The 15020-nt window shown below is 44.0% G+C and overlaps 1 protein-coding gene and 2 long non-coding RNA genes across 9 annotated transcripts; all 3 read right to left on the bottom strand.

Moving 5' to 3' along the window:
- LOC136522850 (uncharacterized) lies at positions 1-7367 on the bottom strand. Of its 6 annotated transcripts, none has more exons than XR_010775989.1 (4): positions 3508-7367; positions 2875-2937; positions 613-1259; positions 1-339 (listed from the first exon to the last, which is right to left on the bottom strand). It is a non-coding gene; the product is annotated as an uncharacterized lncRNA (long non-coding RNA). The 6 variants fall into 6 exon arrangements; XR_010775990.1 differs by having other exon boundaries at positions 613-2937; positions 3508-3569; positions 5142-7367; XR_010775988.1 differs by having other exon boundaries at positions 2875-7367.
- A 753-nt stretch (positions 7368-8120) lies between these two features.
- On the bottom strand, positions 8121-9202 carry LOC136522851 (uncharacterized). The gene is made up of 2 exons (XR_010775992.1): positions 8944-9202; positions 8121-8796 (listed from the first exon to the last, which is right to left on the bottom strand). It is a non-coding gene; the product is annotated as an uncharacterized lncRNA (long non-coding RNA).
- A 2663-nt stretch (positions 9203-11865) lies between these two features.
- LOC136522715 (uncharacterized) lies at positions 11866-14422 on the bottom strand. Of its 2 annotated transcripts, none has more exons than XM_066516527.1 (2): positions 12343-14422; positions 11866-12267 (listed from the first exon to the last, which is right to left on the bottom strand). In XM_066516527.1, exon 1 carries the CDS (start codon positions 14282-14284, stop codon positions 13526-13528), a length of 759 nt encoding a protein of 252 aa, XP_066372624.1. In that variant the 5' UTR covers positions 14285-14422; the 3' UTR covers positions 11866-12267; positions 12343-13525. The 2 variants fall into 2 exon arrangements, with proteins under 2 accessions (XP_066372624.1, XP_066372623.1); XM_066516526.1 differs by having other exon boundaries at positions 13076-14422.
- Positions 14423-15020: the final 598 nt, after the last annotated feature.

Genomic DNA, 15020 nt, shown 5'->3' with positions numbered 1-15020 from the left:
AACTTAACATAGAAGATCATACATTTCAGGACTAAAATCCAGGAAATGCACATAGAGTAGCTGATGCAGGGCCAGTGTAGCCAGATTACAGACAATGCCAATGGACAGGCTAACCAATTTAGGAGGTAAGATCCCTTTAAGAAAACACATAACCCTTAAAGGCCAACAAATTAAGACTAGGATTAAATTAACCAATGCTAAATAATGTCACATCATAAATCTTATACAAGTTTCCATTTCACCGATAAGCCTATAGATCATTACTTTAAGCTTCTGATGCACTTGAAGCACTCGTACTTGGCGACTCACCTTCAGAGGCTGCTGCTGCTGCTCCCAATGCTGCACAAATACACAAATTGTTAAGATAACATCAGCTTGTTAAGAACCAATTTCCCCACAATCAATATTTTGCTTCTAACCACATAAAACAGGCAAACAACAACAATTTGTTATCCACAGCTGTTAGGCAACAGCCACACTTTATCACTAAAAGAATTTGAACTGAGAACTTGAGAAAGAAACACCTCTCGCTGTTTAGCACAAATGTAATTATCTATGTTTGTATATTATTAAATCCGAAGGGCGGGCCTGGTGCAAGCGGTAGAGTCTTACCACCTGTGACCGGAAGGTCCTGGGTTCGAGTCGCGGTCTCCTCACATTGCACAGGCGGGGGTAAGGCTTGCCACTGACACCCTTCCCAAGACCCCGCACAGAGCGGCAGCTCTCTGCACTGGGTATGCCCTTTTGTATATTATTAAATCCCAAAGACATATTATGGATGCTAATATATGCATGTAGAGGCAAATGTAGGTTATTGCTTCAAAAAAGAAAACAAGTATCTATCGTGCTGGGTACATTACTTGGTAACAGCTACACCTGATCATTAACACCACTCAGGTTCCAATCATCCATTTTCCTGTGTTGTTAGTGACAATGATAGATCATGGCGAAAGAATGTAAAGTGTTACAGATAGTAGCCATGCTGATATCTGGAGTAGAAACAAATGTAGATAATGGCATTTTGTAACACACACAAGAAAAGCAAAATGTAAATCTCTAACTGGCAGATGGCACCCTTACTCGACCAGCTCTCTCTGAGGGCGCAGGAACAGGAGGAACATGAACCAGGCCAAGGGTGAGGTGCATCTCTGCCAGCACCTAGAGTGAGTCTCCTGTCCACCCCCACTGCAGTTGCATTGCAGCTACAGCTTCTAGCAGTCTAGTGCTGTTTGCTGCTGCTCTTGCTCTACCCCGGATAACTGGAAAAAAAATTAACACAATACAATTCAGATCAAGTGTTGATTATGAGCATAAATTAACAGAAAACAATTCAGATCAAATGGACACCATTCAATGGACCCATAGATACTTTTCTTCAAAATATAGTATTCAGTATTCACATACTGTTGCTTGCATATATCACTTTCATATAACAATGATTCACAAGCAGATGGCCGATGACTCAATGAGATAAACTAAAGAAGCAAGAGCTCATTAGATAAATTTCTCAATTTTATTTTTCTTATTCCACAGAACCAATGCTTTCACGACCTCAACCACAGGTGCAATGATGGCAGAGACAGACTATGGTGCCAATGTAACTCATGGGTAGCACATGTTCAACCTCATCTGAAAAAACTTAATTATATATACGAGTTCTGAGTCATTCTGCCCTTGGTGCAATGCTGCTGTTCAACGGGACAGCAACGGTTCTATAACTGATAGTGTGACCAGCAATTGATAGACATATATAATTTTCTCAAACATTATGGCCGATAGATGTATCTCCTGAAATTTTCAGGTATGCATTCTTGTTGATAACCTATACTCTTAGTCCTATCGGTGTCCGCATGCACTTCATACTGGATTTGAACATAATAATGCTGAAGGATTCCTGTATGAACCATACTCATCCACGAAACATTGATATATTATGAATGGAGCCTAAACATTTTCATGATGGATGATTATCAAAAAATCAACAGGAAAAAAGAAAATGTATCTCTCCTACTGGGATCCGTAGCGGCCCTGCACTGTTCGAGGGCACATGAATAGGAGGAACATGAACCAGAACAAGCTGAAGTGCATATCTGCCTGTGGGGCCAGGGATGCAACCAGAATCAGACTCCTCACCTTGCTGCGGTTGCAAGCTAGCTACAAATAATCCAAAATTAACAGAAGTATTTGAAAAAGCTCTTGGTGCGGTAGGCAGTCAGGCTCCACCTAGCACCTACATGTGCCTAGGCATCGCCTAGGCAATGCTAAGCTTTTGTACTTTCTATGGGCGATTAGAGTAATGTCAATGCTAAATAAAGGAATATCAAAACAAAAAGAAAAAACTGATATTATCATGTAGCATTGTAGCTATGAGTAGCATGACTATAGTTTACTTTCTCCATCTCTAATTTGTTCCATTGTCATGCATACATCACGCCCAAAATATCTCTACGCACAAAACAAGCCTAGATAAAATACCTAGGTGCTAGGGCAGGAGGTGCACTTCCACCTAGAGCCTAGGTGGCACATAGGCAGAACTAGCCGCTACCTTTTTAAACAGGGATTAACATAAAGCAATTTAGATCAAGTGGGCACACTTCAAAGGATTCAGAGATTTTTTTTAAATCAAAAGGAACTGGCTTCACATACTGCTGATTGCACATATCATTTTCATATCATGCTGACTAATAAGAAGATTAATGAGCAAAAATTAACAGAAAACAACTCAGGTCAAATGAGCACAATCAATAGATTCACATATAATATTTCTAAACAATATTTAGTATTGACATACCATTGCTTTGCATACATCACTTCATATTATGATAATTAATGATCAGATGCCCATTGAGATAATCTGAAGGAACAATGGCTCACCAGATAAGTTCCTCAATTTCATTTTTCTTCCTCTACAGAACCATTTTTTTGCGCAACTTCAACCTAAGAAAAGATTCACTAAATCAGTCACTTTTTTTTATATGGAAGAATGAAAAGAGTTCTGATCCATAAAAATAAAAGATAATAAAGAATGGGGAGATCTATTTTTAATCCATATCTCTCTATGATTCTTTGAAGGGCGGGCCTGGTGCAAGCGGTAGAGTCTTACCGCCTGTGACTGGAAGGTCCCGGGTTCGAGTCGCGGTCTCCTCGCATTGCACAGGCGAGGGTAAGGCTTGCCACTGACACCCTTCCCCAGACCCCGCACAGAGCGGGAGCTTTCTGCACTGGGTACGCCCTTTATCTCTCTATGATTCTTTATGTTACAAATAGAGGTTTCCTTATGGAAAGGCGGATTACTGTTTTTTTAGTGATATTTTTTTTTTTGAAATACTAGTTATGCCACTCCCACTGTACCCATATAGGATATGATGGTATGTAACATATGATTCGTCTATTTCTTAGAGCACGACAGATAAATCACACCTTCTAAAAAAAAGAAGGTGCAATAGTGGAAGCATTTATGGTGACAGTGCTGTATATGGGTAGCATGTGCTCATCTGAAAAAATTACATTGAGTCCTGCATAGTTCTGCTCAGTGCTGCTGTTGAAGGGTACACCAATGGTTCTGTTGCCTACAGGAGTGTGAACAAAGGTTCAAAAGTTCATATATGTGTATAATGTTTTTAAACATTGTGCTACAAATGTTTATCCTGAAACTTTCAGATATGTAAACTTGTTGCTGTCCTATAGTCCTATCAGTGTCTGCATTCAGTTACCCTTTAAGCCTTTCTATGTGCTTTCTAGTGGATTCAGAAAAAAATAGATAAGGCCTACTTCCTGCATAGCAATGTGGGAGGATTTCTGTGTGAATCATACTATCCATGAAACAATTATGCGTATACTGCGAATGGAGTCTAAGCAAGATCAACAGGATCCTTGAGAGCATTGAACATTAAAGGTTATTGAACGTGATATTTCCATTCTAACCATTCATGTTCAAACCAAAAGATATCAAAATTTTAACCAATCCAAAATTATGCAGGATTCAAATGCTTGTTTTCTTGAGAACAGGTACTGTTCGAACCATATTCATCACAACCATTCTTTGCATCCAAAAAGGTTCATGGGTGCACATTGACTAGGCCAATTTAGAGTTCTTTTCTTGAAGAAGTCTAGACAAGTTCAAAGGTTACTTGCTTACAATTATAAACAAGCCTAGAAGAACTTCACAACAATCATCAAGGTAATAAGAGATGCCTCCTGATCAAAACACAACAAACTTAGATAACCTCCTAATGCTAGAGTTGTCCCACAAATATGTTTTTACATTACTCACTACTACCACAATTAGAATCAATTGCCCTCAATGAGCATTTATTAATGGCTCCATTAGCCCTTCTTCCGAGTAGGATACCATCCAAGCCTAGCCTAGATTGACATCAATTTTCAAGACAGGTGTAAAAGATGAAGAAGAAAAACACGTGTATCTAGCCAATTTCCTGAAGGGTTCATTAGAAAACTTATTACATATTTACATAGGAGCATTATAATTTTAGATGTAACTTGACATTCCAATTTCATATAATAAAATATTAATTGCATTTTCTTATCGAGGAAATTAATGATAATCCTCAATGAACATTTGTTACTCACCAAACACAAGTACCCAAGTTGTTGCTAATAGCAGAGCAAATAACATTGACTTATTAATTACTATCCACATGTCCACAAGTTAACAGCTACATTTGCACAAAATTATTGAGAGAAGATGGACTTATAACTCCTGAGAAACACAATTGTTTGTTAGACACATATATTGTACCATGCATATCTTTTACTTTATCAAGTAAATCAGAGCTATGCAATGTGCAGCACTATACATGGAGTCATAGACACGAGGCAAATATGTGGAGTGTACTGTACTTGGTTCCTATCAAGAGTCAAGACTCCATTGTTTCTCCATAACAAGTACAATAAATGAATTAGCTCATAGGAATGTCTAGACAGCGTAGAACTCAAAATTTGTTAATATCCCCAACAAAGCATAGAGGTAGACATAAAATGATTTGACAGTTATTCTAGTTATATAAACACACTAATGTTGAGCAAAAAATATTATCATGATATTGCGCATATTTTATTGTTAACAGAAATATTACAAAGTTCCAAAAGTTGGCAAAATCATAAAGCAAGCAATGTTGTACCTGGAGTATAGAAGCTCATACACGGAATGACACCACCAGTTGTTCAGTATCTATGCGCTGTGCTGTAGAACTTATCAATTATCCTAATGATTCAGAAGTCATATCATACACATGGCAAAGTTCTTCACATGTGAGAAACATATCAATCTAAAACAGCTGAAGACAGTGGCATCATCTGTTTTTCTCCTCTACTGCCTCAGCTGACTACACAAGAAAAATGGCATAAATGACTCCATCTTCAAAAGTTAACAATACAGCCTGGAAAAGAAGCATGGTTTTTGGTTTCTCACTTGACCATCATATAGCAGCAAAATTATATATTGAGCATGTATGTATCCACATATGGAACAGAGCAGATATCAAAGAAATGAACTATGCAGGTGGTCCAGGTGGGCTCCGGGCAAATGTCAATTTTTTATGTGGCTGCTGGCTCACAACAAATGTTGGACAGCTGATAGACTTGAAAAGAAAGGATTACCACACCCAACCTGCTGCCCCCTCTGTGATCAGGAACCCGAAACTTCAACCATTTGCTGGTAGGTTGTGTGTTTGCCCGAGAATTCTGGTTCCTATTACTCCGAGGGGTTGGGTTGCATAGCCTTTCTCCGTAGCCTACATGTAACACCCCAGCCCATTAGTAGCCTGTAGTAGTTGTGAAGTTGACCCATGTGGCCCAATTGACACATATGGAGTTGTTGTTGGGTTTAGTATCACCTTGGAAGTCTAGGAGGGTGAGGGCCAGCTTATAAGCCTTGTTTTTCCAAACGTAGCACCTCCGGATTAACACGAAGCGAGGACAAAAGTGTAAGCAAGGTGCTACGCGTATGCAGGTCCGTTCCACGTGCGGAGCTGGGCCATATAGACAGTTTTGGACATGGGGTGTTACACTACAGTCGCTTCCTTTGATGATTGGTTGGTCTATTTGGAACCTATGCAACCGGTGTGTTTTTGATGGAGTCTCACCGAGTCTTTCCTTGATAATGGTCTAGGTTAGAGATGAGCTGAAACTTTGGGGTTTGGCTGGGGCACGTGGTATTTCCTACCTTACTGCCCTAGCACCTGAGGAAGGCTAGGTCCAGGTGGTTGGGGCTGGTCTTGGTCAGTCTAGGTTTTTTCTTCTTGTTGGATCCCTAGTGGGGATTGGTCTTGGCTCTTTTTTAGTGTTGTTTGTAAGGGTTCTATACCCACTTTTTCTTCTTAATACAATGATACGCAGCTCTCCTGCGTGTTCGAGAAAAAAAATGAACTATGCAGATAATGGAATACCTAAGATTCCTACGGTTAGCATCACTGCCCTACAGTAAGTCAATAGCCAAGTAAAAAATCTGTCCAATGAGTGCAATGTGTGCAATTAACAAGCTTAGTCCTCAGCAAACCATAACATGTTTTCATGGTAAACCTACTTTACACAGATTTCAACATCCTCAATTCTTCATTGTTGAGCTCCGAATTGCTGCCTACAATAACCTTGTAAGTACTAACATCACATTCACAATTATATGGGCCTATAGGATGGGCCTTGATATATACTTAACACAAAGAAGAACAAATATCAAAATAAGATCTGCTGGTTATGGGATTGACATGCCATCAGTGAACATTTTATTACCAACCAACCACATGTTCCAACCAGGCCTGTCCCAGAGGCCTGTGCATACGCATACGGTGCGCTGCACAGGGCCTCTTTTTTATCTAAGTACATGTTGTTAGTACTAGTTAGGGATCGTATTAGTTAATTAAGTAATGAAAATCTGAGTATACTTTCATCTCCAAACCACGTCTGTCTTCCACTTTATTACCCTTCTTGTCTCTCACCAATCCCGGCAAGCATGCCTCCCTCTCTCCAAGTTGTGTATGGAGTTAAATTACTCCAAGTTTATATTCCAAATGAAAATATTGGACCTCTTGAGATTTTGATTTTTCTAAAGCGATTGGGTTGTTTTCCTAATGCAATTATTACATATATAATTTTGCTACCTTATTCGAGTGTGGCATCAGCAGAGACGTGTTTAAAAATTGAAACTCAAACTACTAAGATCATATATGCATACTACAATGATACTCCCTCCGTTCCAAATTACAAGTCGCTTTTACTTTTTTGGTTCATCCATTTTGCTATGTATCTAGACATACTATTTATCTAGATGCATAGCAAAATGGATGTACCAAAAAAGTCAAAGCGACTTATAATTTGGAATGGAGGGAGTATATCAAAAAATGATTAGGTTTTCTACAATAGCAGTAGCTACAATATTATGAAGAAGGATGCTTATAAAGATCTTAATGAAGATTTTGTAACAAAGAAAACTAAATGGATGGCATGTTTCACAGAAAATATAGTAGTTTAGTAATTACAATTTTTCATATATATTTTTTGTCAAGATGTAATCAAGAAGTTATCTATTGATAGGATTAACAAAAAATAGATCTATTTTTAAAATAATTGTTCTTATACATAGGGCCTCATTTTGAATTCTGCACTGGGCCACCAAAATGTCAGGGACGGCCCTGGTTCCAACAAGTTGCTACTAAATAGTAAATAGCTAACCAAGCAACAGTAACTTATAACCTCAGTTCTGTTAGTTAACAAATTGCACAAAACATTAAGAGATGTTTGACTTAAACTTCATGAGGAACACCTGTCTTTGTTTAATTCACACAATATCATCCATATAGTGCATGTGACAAGGACATTTAACCAATCAAGTCTAAGAAATGAGAAGCATTGAACACAAGCACAAGGTAGATATCTGGAGCATAGACTATAGAGTAACAATTTCACTGTGTTTTTCAGCCCAAAATTTCCAACACCACATCAAATATCCAGGAAAATTATAATAGAGTGTCAAGGATGGGTTGTAACCCAAATAAAAGGTATCAGATCAGCATAACAGAGCTGTACTTGTACATATATCTTACTTTCATAAATTCCCTGGACACATATATTTCTTACTTTCATAAATTCCCTGGACACATATATTGCCGTGCTATTACCCATATTTTCATGCCACTAACAAAAATTTACATGTCCCAAACATTGGAAAATCATAAACCAAGCAAAAACTGTACCTAGAGTGTACCAGCTGCTGTAGGGAAGAACGTTTTGGAAGTAATTGCCCTCACATAATATTTTCAGCTGGCCTGACTTCAGTACAATACTGAATAATCTACCATCTGCTCCACAAAAAATGCTCCAATGCCATCGGCACAGCCAACAAACTGTGGACAGAGGACCAACAGGGAGCAGCTTCCCAAGCTCAATGACTCGTTTTGTGTCCATCCCATGTATCCATTGGGACTCGCCTCCATTGACCAGGCAGAGAGTATGGCGGCACCATCCACTATTGCAGCTCTCAGCCCAGCCCACCATTCTCCAAGGTAGTTTCATGTCAATACCTAAGAGTGCTATTGCTCAAATCAATCTGAAAGTAGAGTGTGATCCCCACAAGCCAATTCGACCCAGTGTGTCATAGGGACACAGGTCAGCTCACTCTAGGAACTGCCGTGGCATCCTGTGCCAACGGCGACGACGATGAAGGGTCCACCGTGGCAGTTGATGTGGTCGCATGCTCCGCTGGCCGTGGCAGCACAGAGCACAGCCGCGTTCCAGTGCCCCGGGTACCAAACGACTGGCACCGGGATCAGTTGGTGCCACCTGTATTGGTTCCAGAAGTTGAGGTGATGCTCCGAGGTCGGCGCGGAGCGGGTCAGCGGGCAGGGGGTGAAGGTGGGGACGAGCCGCCGTGTTGGTCAATGAAATTGCAGAGGAGGCCGAGCATGGGGGACAAGCAGTGGAACTCACGGAATCGGCGGCGGAAGCGGCGCCCGGAGATGCTGCGGCACCAGCGCTGGCAGACGAGGGCGGGCGGCGGCGCGGACGAGGCTCGCTGGCTCGGACCGCGGGTAGCGGAGGAGAGCCTCCTCCACAAGATCCTCCAACAGCGCCATGCTCCTTGCTTCTCCGGAGCTCGGCGCCGGCAGGCGGGCGGCGGGCGGCGGAGCGAGGGTTTTGGTCGGCGCCGGAAGCGAAGGGCGCGAGCGGCGCCGGCCCAGCGACGTGTTTTCTGGGACTGTTGGGCTGGGCTAACCAGGTTGAGGCATGTGGACCGTGCGGGTCTGCATGTGGACCTCACAGGTCAGCGAGACAACACACAACCTATAGATAGATTGCATTTCGTTCCACATAGACATGAGTCAACCGGAATTAAGCATTTCATAATGAGAACATTATGAGTCAACCAGATTCGTGCCATCGTGAATGCCAAAATCCATCGAAACCAAAATTCAGCATTTCATTCACATTGCGTTTCTGCTATAATAATGAGAGCATTTCCTTAACTTGTGCAAACTTTACCTAAATCCATCAAAACCAAAATTCAGCATTTCTGCATTCACTATCTTGCACACTTTGGAGTTTGGATATCAACAGGCCATCCATTCATAATATATGTTAATTTCTCCACATTTGTTGACATAAACTTTACCGCATATCCATCACAACATTACTGTGTTCTACAGGACCCAAAAATCGTGCAGTTACCCAAATAAAAAAAAGGCAAAATTAGCTCCGGACAATGAAAGTAACCATCATTTGCCGTTGGACATTTAAAATGGAGCGATTTGCTGGAGAACACTCTAGCTCTTATCAAATTTACTAGTAGACACTCCGTCTAATAAAATTTTCATTTCTGATTTGCGAGGAGAGAGAAGCGCTGTGAAAAGTCGTTTTTGCCCCTGCCCCATTCTTCTTCCCCTCTGTTTCTTTTCTTTCTCGTCGACGGCGGAGAGCCTTCTTCCTCCTTGGTCCGACCACATCTAGGCGCGCAGCTGGCCCGCTCGCTCAGCAGGAGCCTGGATGGCCGGCCACACGGCAACTACACCTCACCATCGAGCACGCCGAGGATCCGGAGCGCGAAGGCGCTGTCGAGGCCGGAGGTGCGCTTGACGAGGATGAGGCGATGAGCATGGGCCGGTCATGCACGACCTTGACGCCGATGGAGATGCGCCTACGCTCTCCGCCGGAGAGGTCCATGATCCCAGTGGCGGCGACACGGCGCAGGGTGAGGTTGTCGAGGAGCGCCTCGACGCGGGCACCGATGTCCTTGAAGGGCAGGCGCGTGCCTAGGCAAAGGCACGTGCTGAAGAGCAGCATCTCGCGCACGGTGAGCGGCGGGGATGGGGAGAGGCGGTCGGCGAGGATCTCGAGCAGGGTGGACTTGCTAGCGCCGCTGAGGCCGACGATGGTGAGCATCTTGTCGGGGCGCGCGCGGCAGGACGTCCCGGAGCACTGCGACGAGGCGCGCGGTGTTGCGCCGGGCTCCGACGGCGGTGTGCAGGACCTCTGCTGGGTCCACCACGGCTCAGGCTGGATCCTCGCCTCCATCAATGGGCCCTCGCTGCTCTACATCTGGGAAACGTCCAACAGCCCGCACGTCCTCTAGATGTTCAACGCGGCGATCGAGTACCTCTCCTGTCTCCGGCGTGAGACCTTCGACGCCAGGCACTCTGCGCGATCGGCCTCCGCGGCTTCCTCCTCTCCGCCATTCCCAGGCACGACTCTGACATCTCGCTGCAGTAGCACCGGATGAACTACGGTGCAGGGGATGTCGCTGGCACCTGCATCGGCCCTGGCTTGCGGCTCACGTCCCCACGCCCTCGGCCCTCCAGTCGTCGCGTCGCCGGCTAGCCAGGCCCCTGCCCGAGCCCATTTCCCCTGCACGCGAGTAGCAGCAGTATCTTGGCCAGAGGAAGGCGCCCAAGGTAGAAGAAAGAGCCAGGGGCAAAAAGGACTTTTCACCGGGCTTATCTCTCCTCCAAAACCAGAAATGAATATTTTATTAGGCGGCCACCAGCAAATTTGCCAAGAACCAGAGTGTCCTCCAGCAAATTGCTCCATTTTAGATGTCCAGCAGCAAAGGATGATCACTTTCAGTGTCCATGAGCCAATTTTGCCTAAAAGAATGATCCAACATTTGAGTAACCGAAGGAACCGTCACTTATCATTGTCAATCTGAAAAGTACATATTGGATAGGATGGATTAGGCTACAGAATTAACAGCCTGTTCGTTTCGGCTGGATTGGCTTATAAGCCCATGGCTGAAGTACTGCTGGCTGTTTGGTGTGAGAGAAAAACAATGTTGACTGACTGATAAGCCAAGCCAGATACAGGCAGTTATAGGCTGTAAGTCTAGAATGGTCTTTATAACATACAAACCGTAGCAGCAAAACCAAGCATTGAACATGTATGGAGGATTGTAAAAAAAAGTACATATAACAGATGAAATACCTTAGATTCATGGCCCTGTTCGTTTGGGCTGGTTTAGCTTATAAGACATGACTGAAAGTACTGTGACTGATTTGGTGAGAGAGAAAAATACTGTTCGTTGGCTAATAAGCCATGGCTTATAAGCCAAATACGACCAAGCGAACAGGCACCATCAGGAAAAGAACCCCAATAACTTAACAACAAAATAACCAAGTAGAAAATTCAATTTGTCCAGCAGGGGTTCCAACCCCCTCCTGTTCCTTCAAAAAAATTCAATTTAACATTCGGAATGCAGCTTGTGCAACTAACAAGCTTAGTGCTCAGCATAATATGACAACTGCACAGTAAAGAACACCAAAGCCTCCCAGTTGCCACAGCATTTTAGTATCCTTATCAGCAACCAGTGCATGCTCAAATTGAGAATTCATTTCATTCCACACTGACAAAGCATTGCCTGCATCAACCTTATAAGCATGGGTCTTTGTAGATTAACACTCTGCCATGTCGTTATGGCATTGGCGTGCCTTCTTAGGAAATGGCGGTTACACTTAGATTGGTTATCCCTGCTAGAGGGCACACTAGCGATCCACAGCATTAGAGTGGCACTACAGCAACTACTTACAGGAGATAGCTACCTTGGCACAAATGGAAAATGGGCAGCGGGCAACCAATACAACAGTAATTTAAAATTATCTTCGATTTCCATTCACTACCCACTGAAACCAAACAACAAGGTGTTATCCCCCCAACAGTGGCACACTTCATTCTGGGATTTGGAGGCCTTGCTGAAGCTTGAGTTTTTTAATTCATGCAGCAGAACCATCAACCGCTAGCTCCTCATCTGTAATGGTCAATCTGGTGCTGCACAACACAAACATTAAAAATAAATATATGCTGATTGTGGAATTGGTATGCCATCAGTGTACATTTTCTTACCAAGAAACATGTTCCAACAAGGTGCTAACCAAGCACCCCAAGCTACACAGTACCCACAGTGATAGACAATAGAAATCGTGTTATGTGGAGGCGTGTTGAACCCCTTAGGGCCACGTAGCTCTGTTAAATAATGGTGATAACAGCCATCACCATAGCAGTACAAAAGGCAAGCTATACACCATTCAATCACGGTAATCTACTTGCATAGATGGGCTACAAGATAATCTACATTCCACTAATCAGGGATTGGTTGTCTAACACACAGCTCCACTGGTTATTAAGAGCCAGTACTTGCACAAATCATTAAGGGAAGATCGACTCAAACCCACTGGAGAAGACCTCTCTTTGTTTAACAGAGATATCATCAATTCATCCATGTCTTTATATTTTTAATTTTAATTCATTTTTTACTGAATTCAGCAAAGAAAATGTTCAGCATTGGTCATAGGCACAAGGCAGGCATCTACAAGGAAGAAAGCGAGATGACTTCAATTTGCTCGGTATTTTCAGCCTACAATTCTCAAGACCACATCAAATGCCTATCATAATAAGATGTATAATTGATGAATAATTTTGTGTAGATAGTGTCAAGGATGGTCTGTAACTAAAATAAAAGGTGTAGGTAGGAGTAACAGAGTTTGGCATGTATATCTATCTTTCATAAACTCACTGACCACACACAATATCATGGGCACTGTCCATATTGACAAGTTCCGAGTGAAGTTATATATACCTGGAGTGTAGAAGCTCATGTAGGGAACAACTTTTATCACACAAATTTTGTTGTTCTCGAGTTCCTTTTTCACCTAGTCCGACATTAGATTAATGCTGAACACCCATCATCCGTGTTGAAGAAAAAGACTCCAGGGAAGAATCCAACAGGAGTAGGGTAGATGGACGAAGCCTTGACAGGGAGCTGCTTCTCGAGTTGAATAACTCTGATTCGTGTCCATACTATGTTCAGCTTACTCAGAAATCAGCTTGTTCGATTTGTTTTTTCAGCCGGAACAGTGTTTTTCTTTCATAACAATTCAGTCAGAACAGTGTTTTTTCAGCCAGTTTTAGTCAAGTTTCATCAAGCCGAACGGGGCCACTCCATCTGGACTCGGCTCCATGTCCATGGACCAGAGGGAGAGTCTGGTCCCTTGTCCTAACGCGACTCCCACGGAACCATCCTCCATCGTCATGAGCACAGGATCACACGCAACAGAATCAGGAGGCAGGAAGGACACAAATGTTTCTCCCGTGGGCAGATCACACCCAAGAATTCTCCTCTCAAAAAGTACAGTGTATCCCCCCACAAGGGCAGTGGGCGCCACATTGCCAAGGTAGCACCTGGGGAGTGGCCTCGGCTCGCTCCAGGCGCAAGCCTCGGATGAGTTGAGTAGACCCTCAATGTGGACTTCGCAGCGACGGTGGCCACGAGGACGATGGCGAAGGGCCCGCGTTGGCAGTCGAGGTGGTCGCAGGAGCCATTGGCCGCGAAGAGGCAGAACACAGCCGCGTTCCAGTCGGTCGCGAACAGAGACACCTCTGGTAGTTGCCGCCACTCGTCAGTCACGGGGTCCCACACCATGAGCCTGGGACGACTCCCCGGTTCGATGCTGCGGAGAAGGACGCGGCCGTGGCGAGCGTCGAGCACCAGCCACCCGCGGTGCTCGGCGGGGGCCGGCGGGCGGAAGTAGGAGGTGGATACGAAGCGGGCCACGTAGGGGCGGGGTCCCGGCTTGCTGGTATTGGCGAGGAAGCCGAACGTCGGGGGCGTGCGGTGGAACTCGCGGAACCGGCGGCGGAAGCGGGGAGTGGAGATGAGGCGGCACCAGGGCTTACAGACGAGCGCGGCGCGGACGAGGCTAGCGGGATCGGCCGGCGGGAGGCGGAGAAGGAACTCCTCGACGAGATCCTCCGGCACCGCCATGCTGCCCTGCCAGGAGGTCCGCATCCCCGCGCCGCCGGCAAAGCGAGGGTTTGGTCGTTTGGTTGGGGAGGAATCGAGAGAGAGGGCTGCCCTGCCAGGTGGGGTCTAGTCGTCAGAGAGGCAGGGGACTGGGCAGCCGGCCCCACAAGCCAGATGAGCAAAATCCATCTGTCCTCAAACATCTATCAGCACATCACGAAGTAATTTGAGCACATCTGCAGCCTTAATAATGCCGTAAGTCGTGGAATTAGAATTATACAACGATTTTAATTCATGAACTTGTTCCAAATTCAGGTCTCTCATGTTTGAATTTATGAATAGAAGATTTCAGTTCCTGGCCTACGCCCTCAGCCTGAAGATTTCAGTTCCTGGCCTACGCCCTCAGCCAGAAGATTTCAGTCGTCTTCCAGGAAGGCAGGAACTGAAGATTTTCGAGATTTCGCTCCATTCCACATTGACATCAACACATTGGTGTTCAGCATGGCACACTCGCTCTAAGACATGGGACTTGCTGATAATAATCATTCAAAATTTTGTTAAAATGATATTTTTGTCAAAATTAAAACAGAATGACAACGTCAAAAAAAAAATGTTGGGTCTATGACAACAAACTGTCTGCTTACACTTTGTTTGATTAATATCACTTGAGGAGACGCCGAAGTAGCTGGCGGTCAGACGACTCAGCAACAGTTCTGATGAGTGCAGCCAATAGTTCTGATTCTATAACTGGCATACTACACAAACTGAAAATTTCTAAAAC

This window comes from Miscanthus floridulus, chromosome 18, assembly GCF_019320115.1.
Source record: "Miscanthus floridulus cultivar M001 chromosome 18, ASM1932011v1, whole genome shotgun sequence".
Classification (NCBI taxonomy): domain Eukaryota; kingdom Viridiplantae; phylum Streptophyta; class Magnoliopsida; order Poales; family Poaceae; genus Miscanthus; species Miscanthus floridulus.
This window is presented reverse-complemented; position numbering and strand designations above follow the sequence as displayed.

Excerpts from the sequence above, each read along its gene's own strand:
- LOC136522715 (XM_066516527.1), bottom strand. The coding sequence starts at position 14,284 with ATGCGGACCTCCTGGCAGGGCAGCATGGCGGTGCCGGAGGATCTCGTC.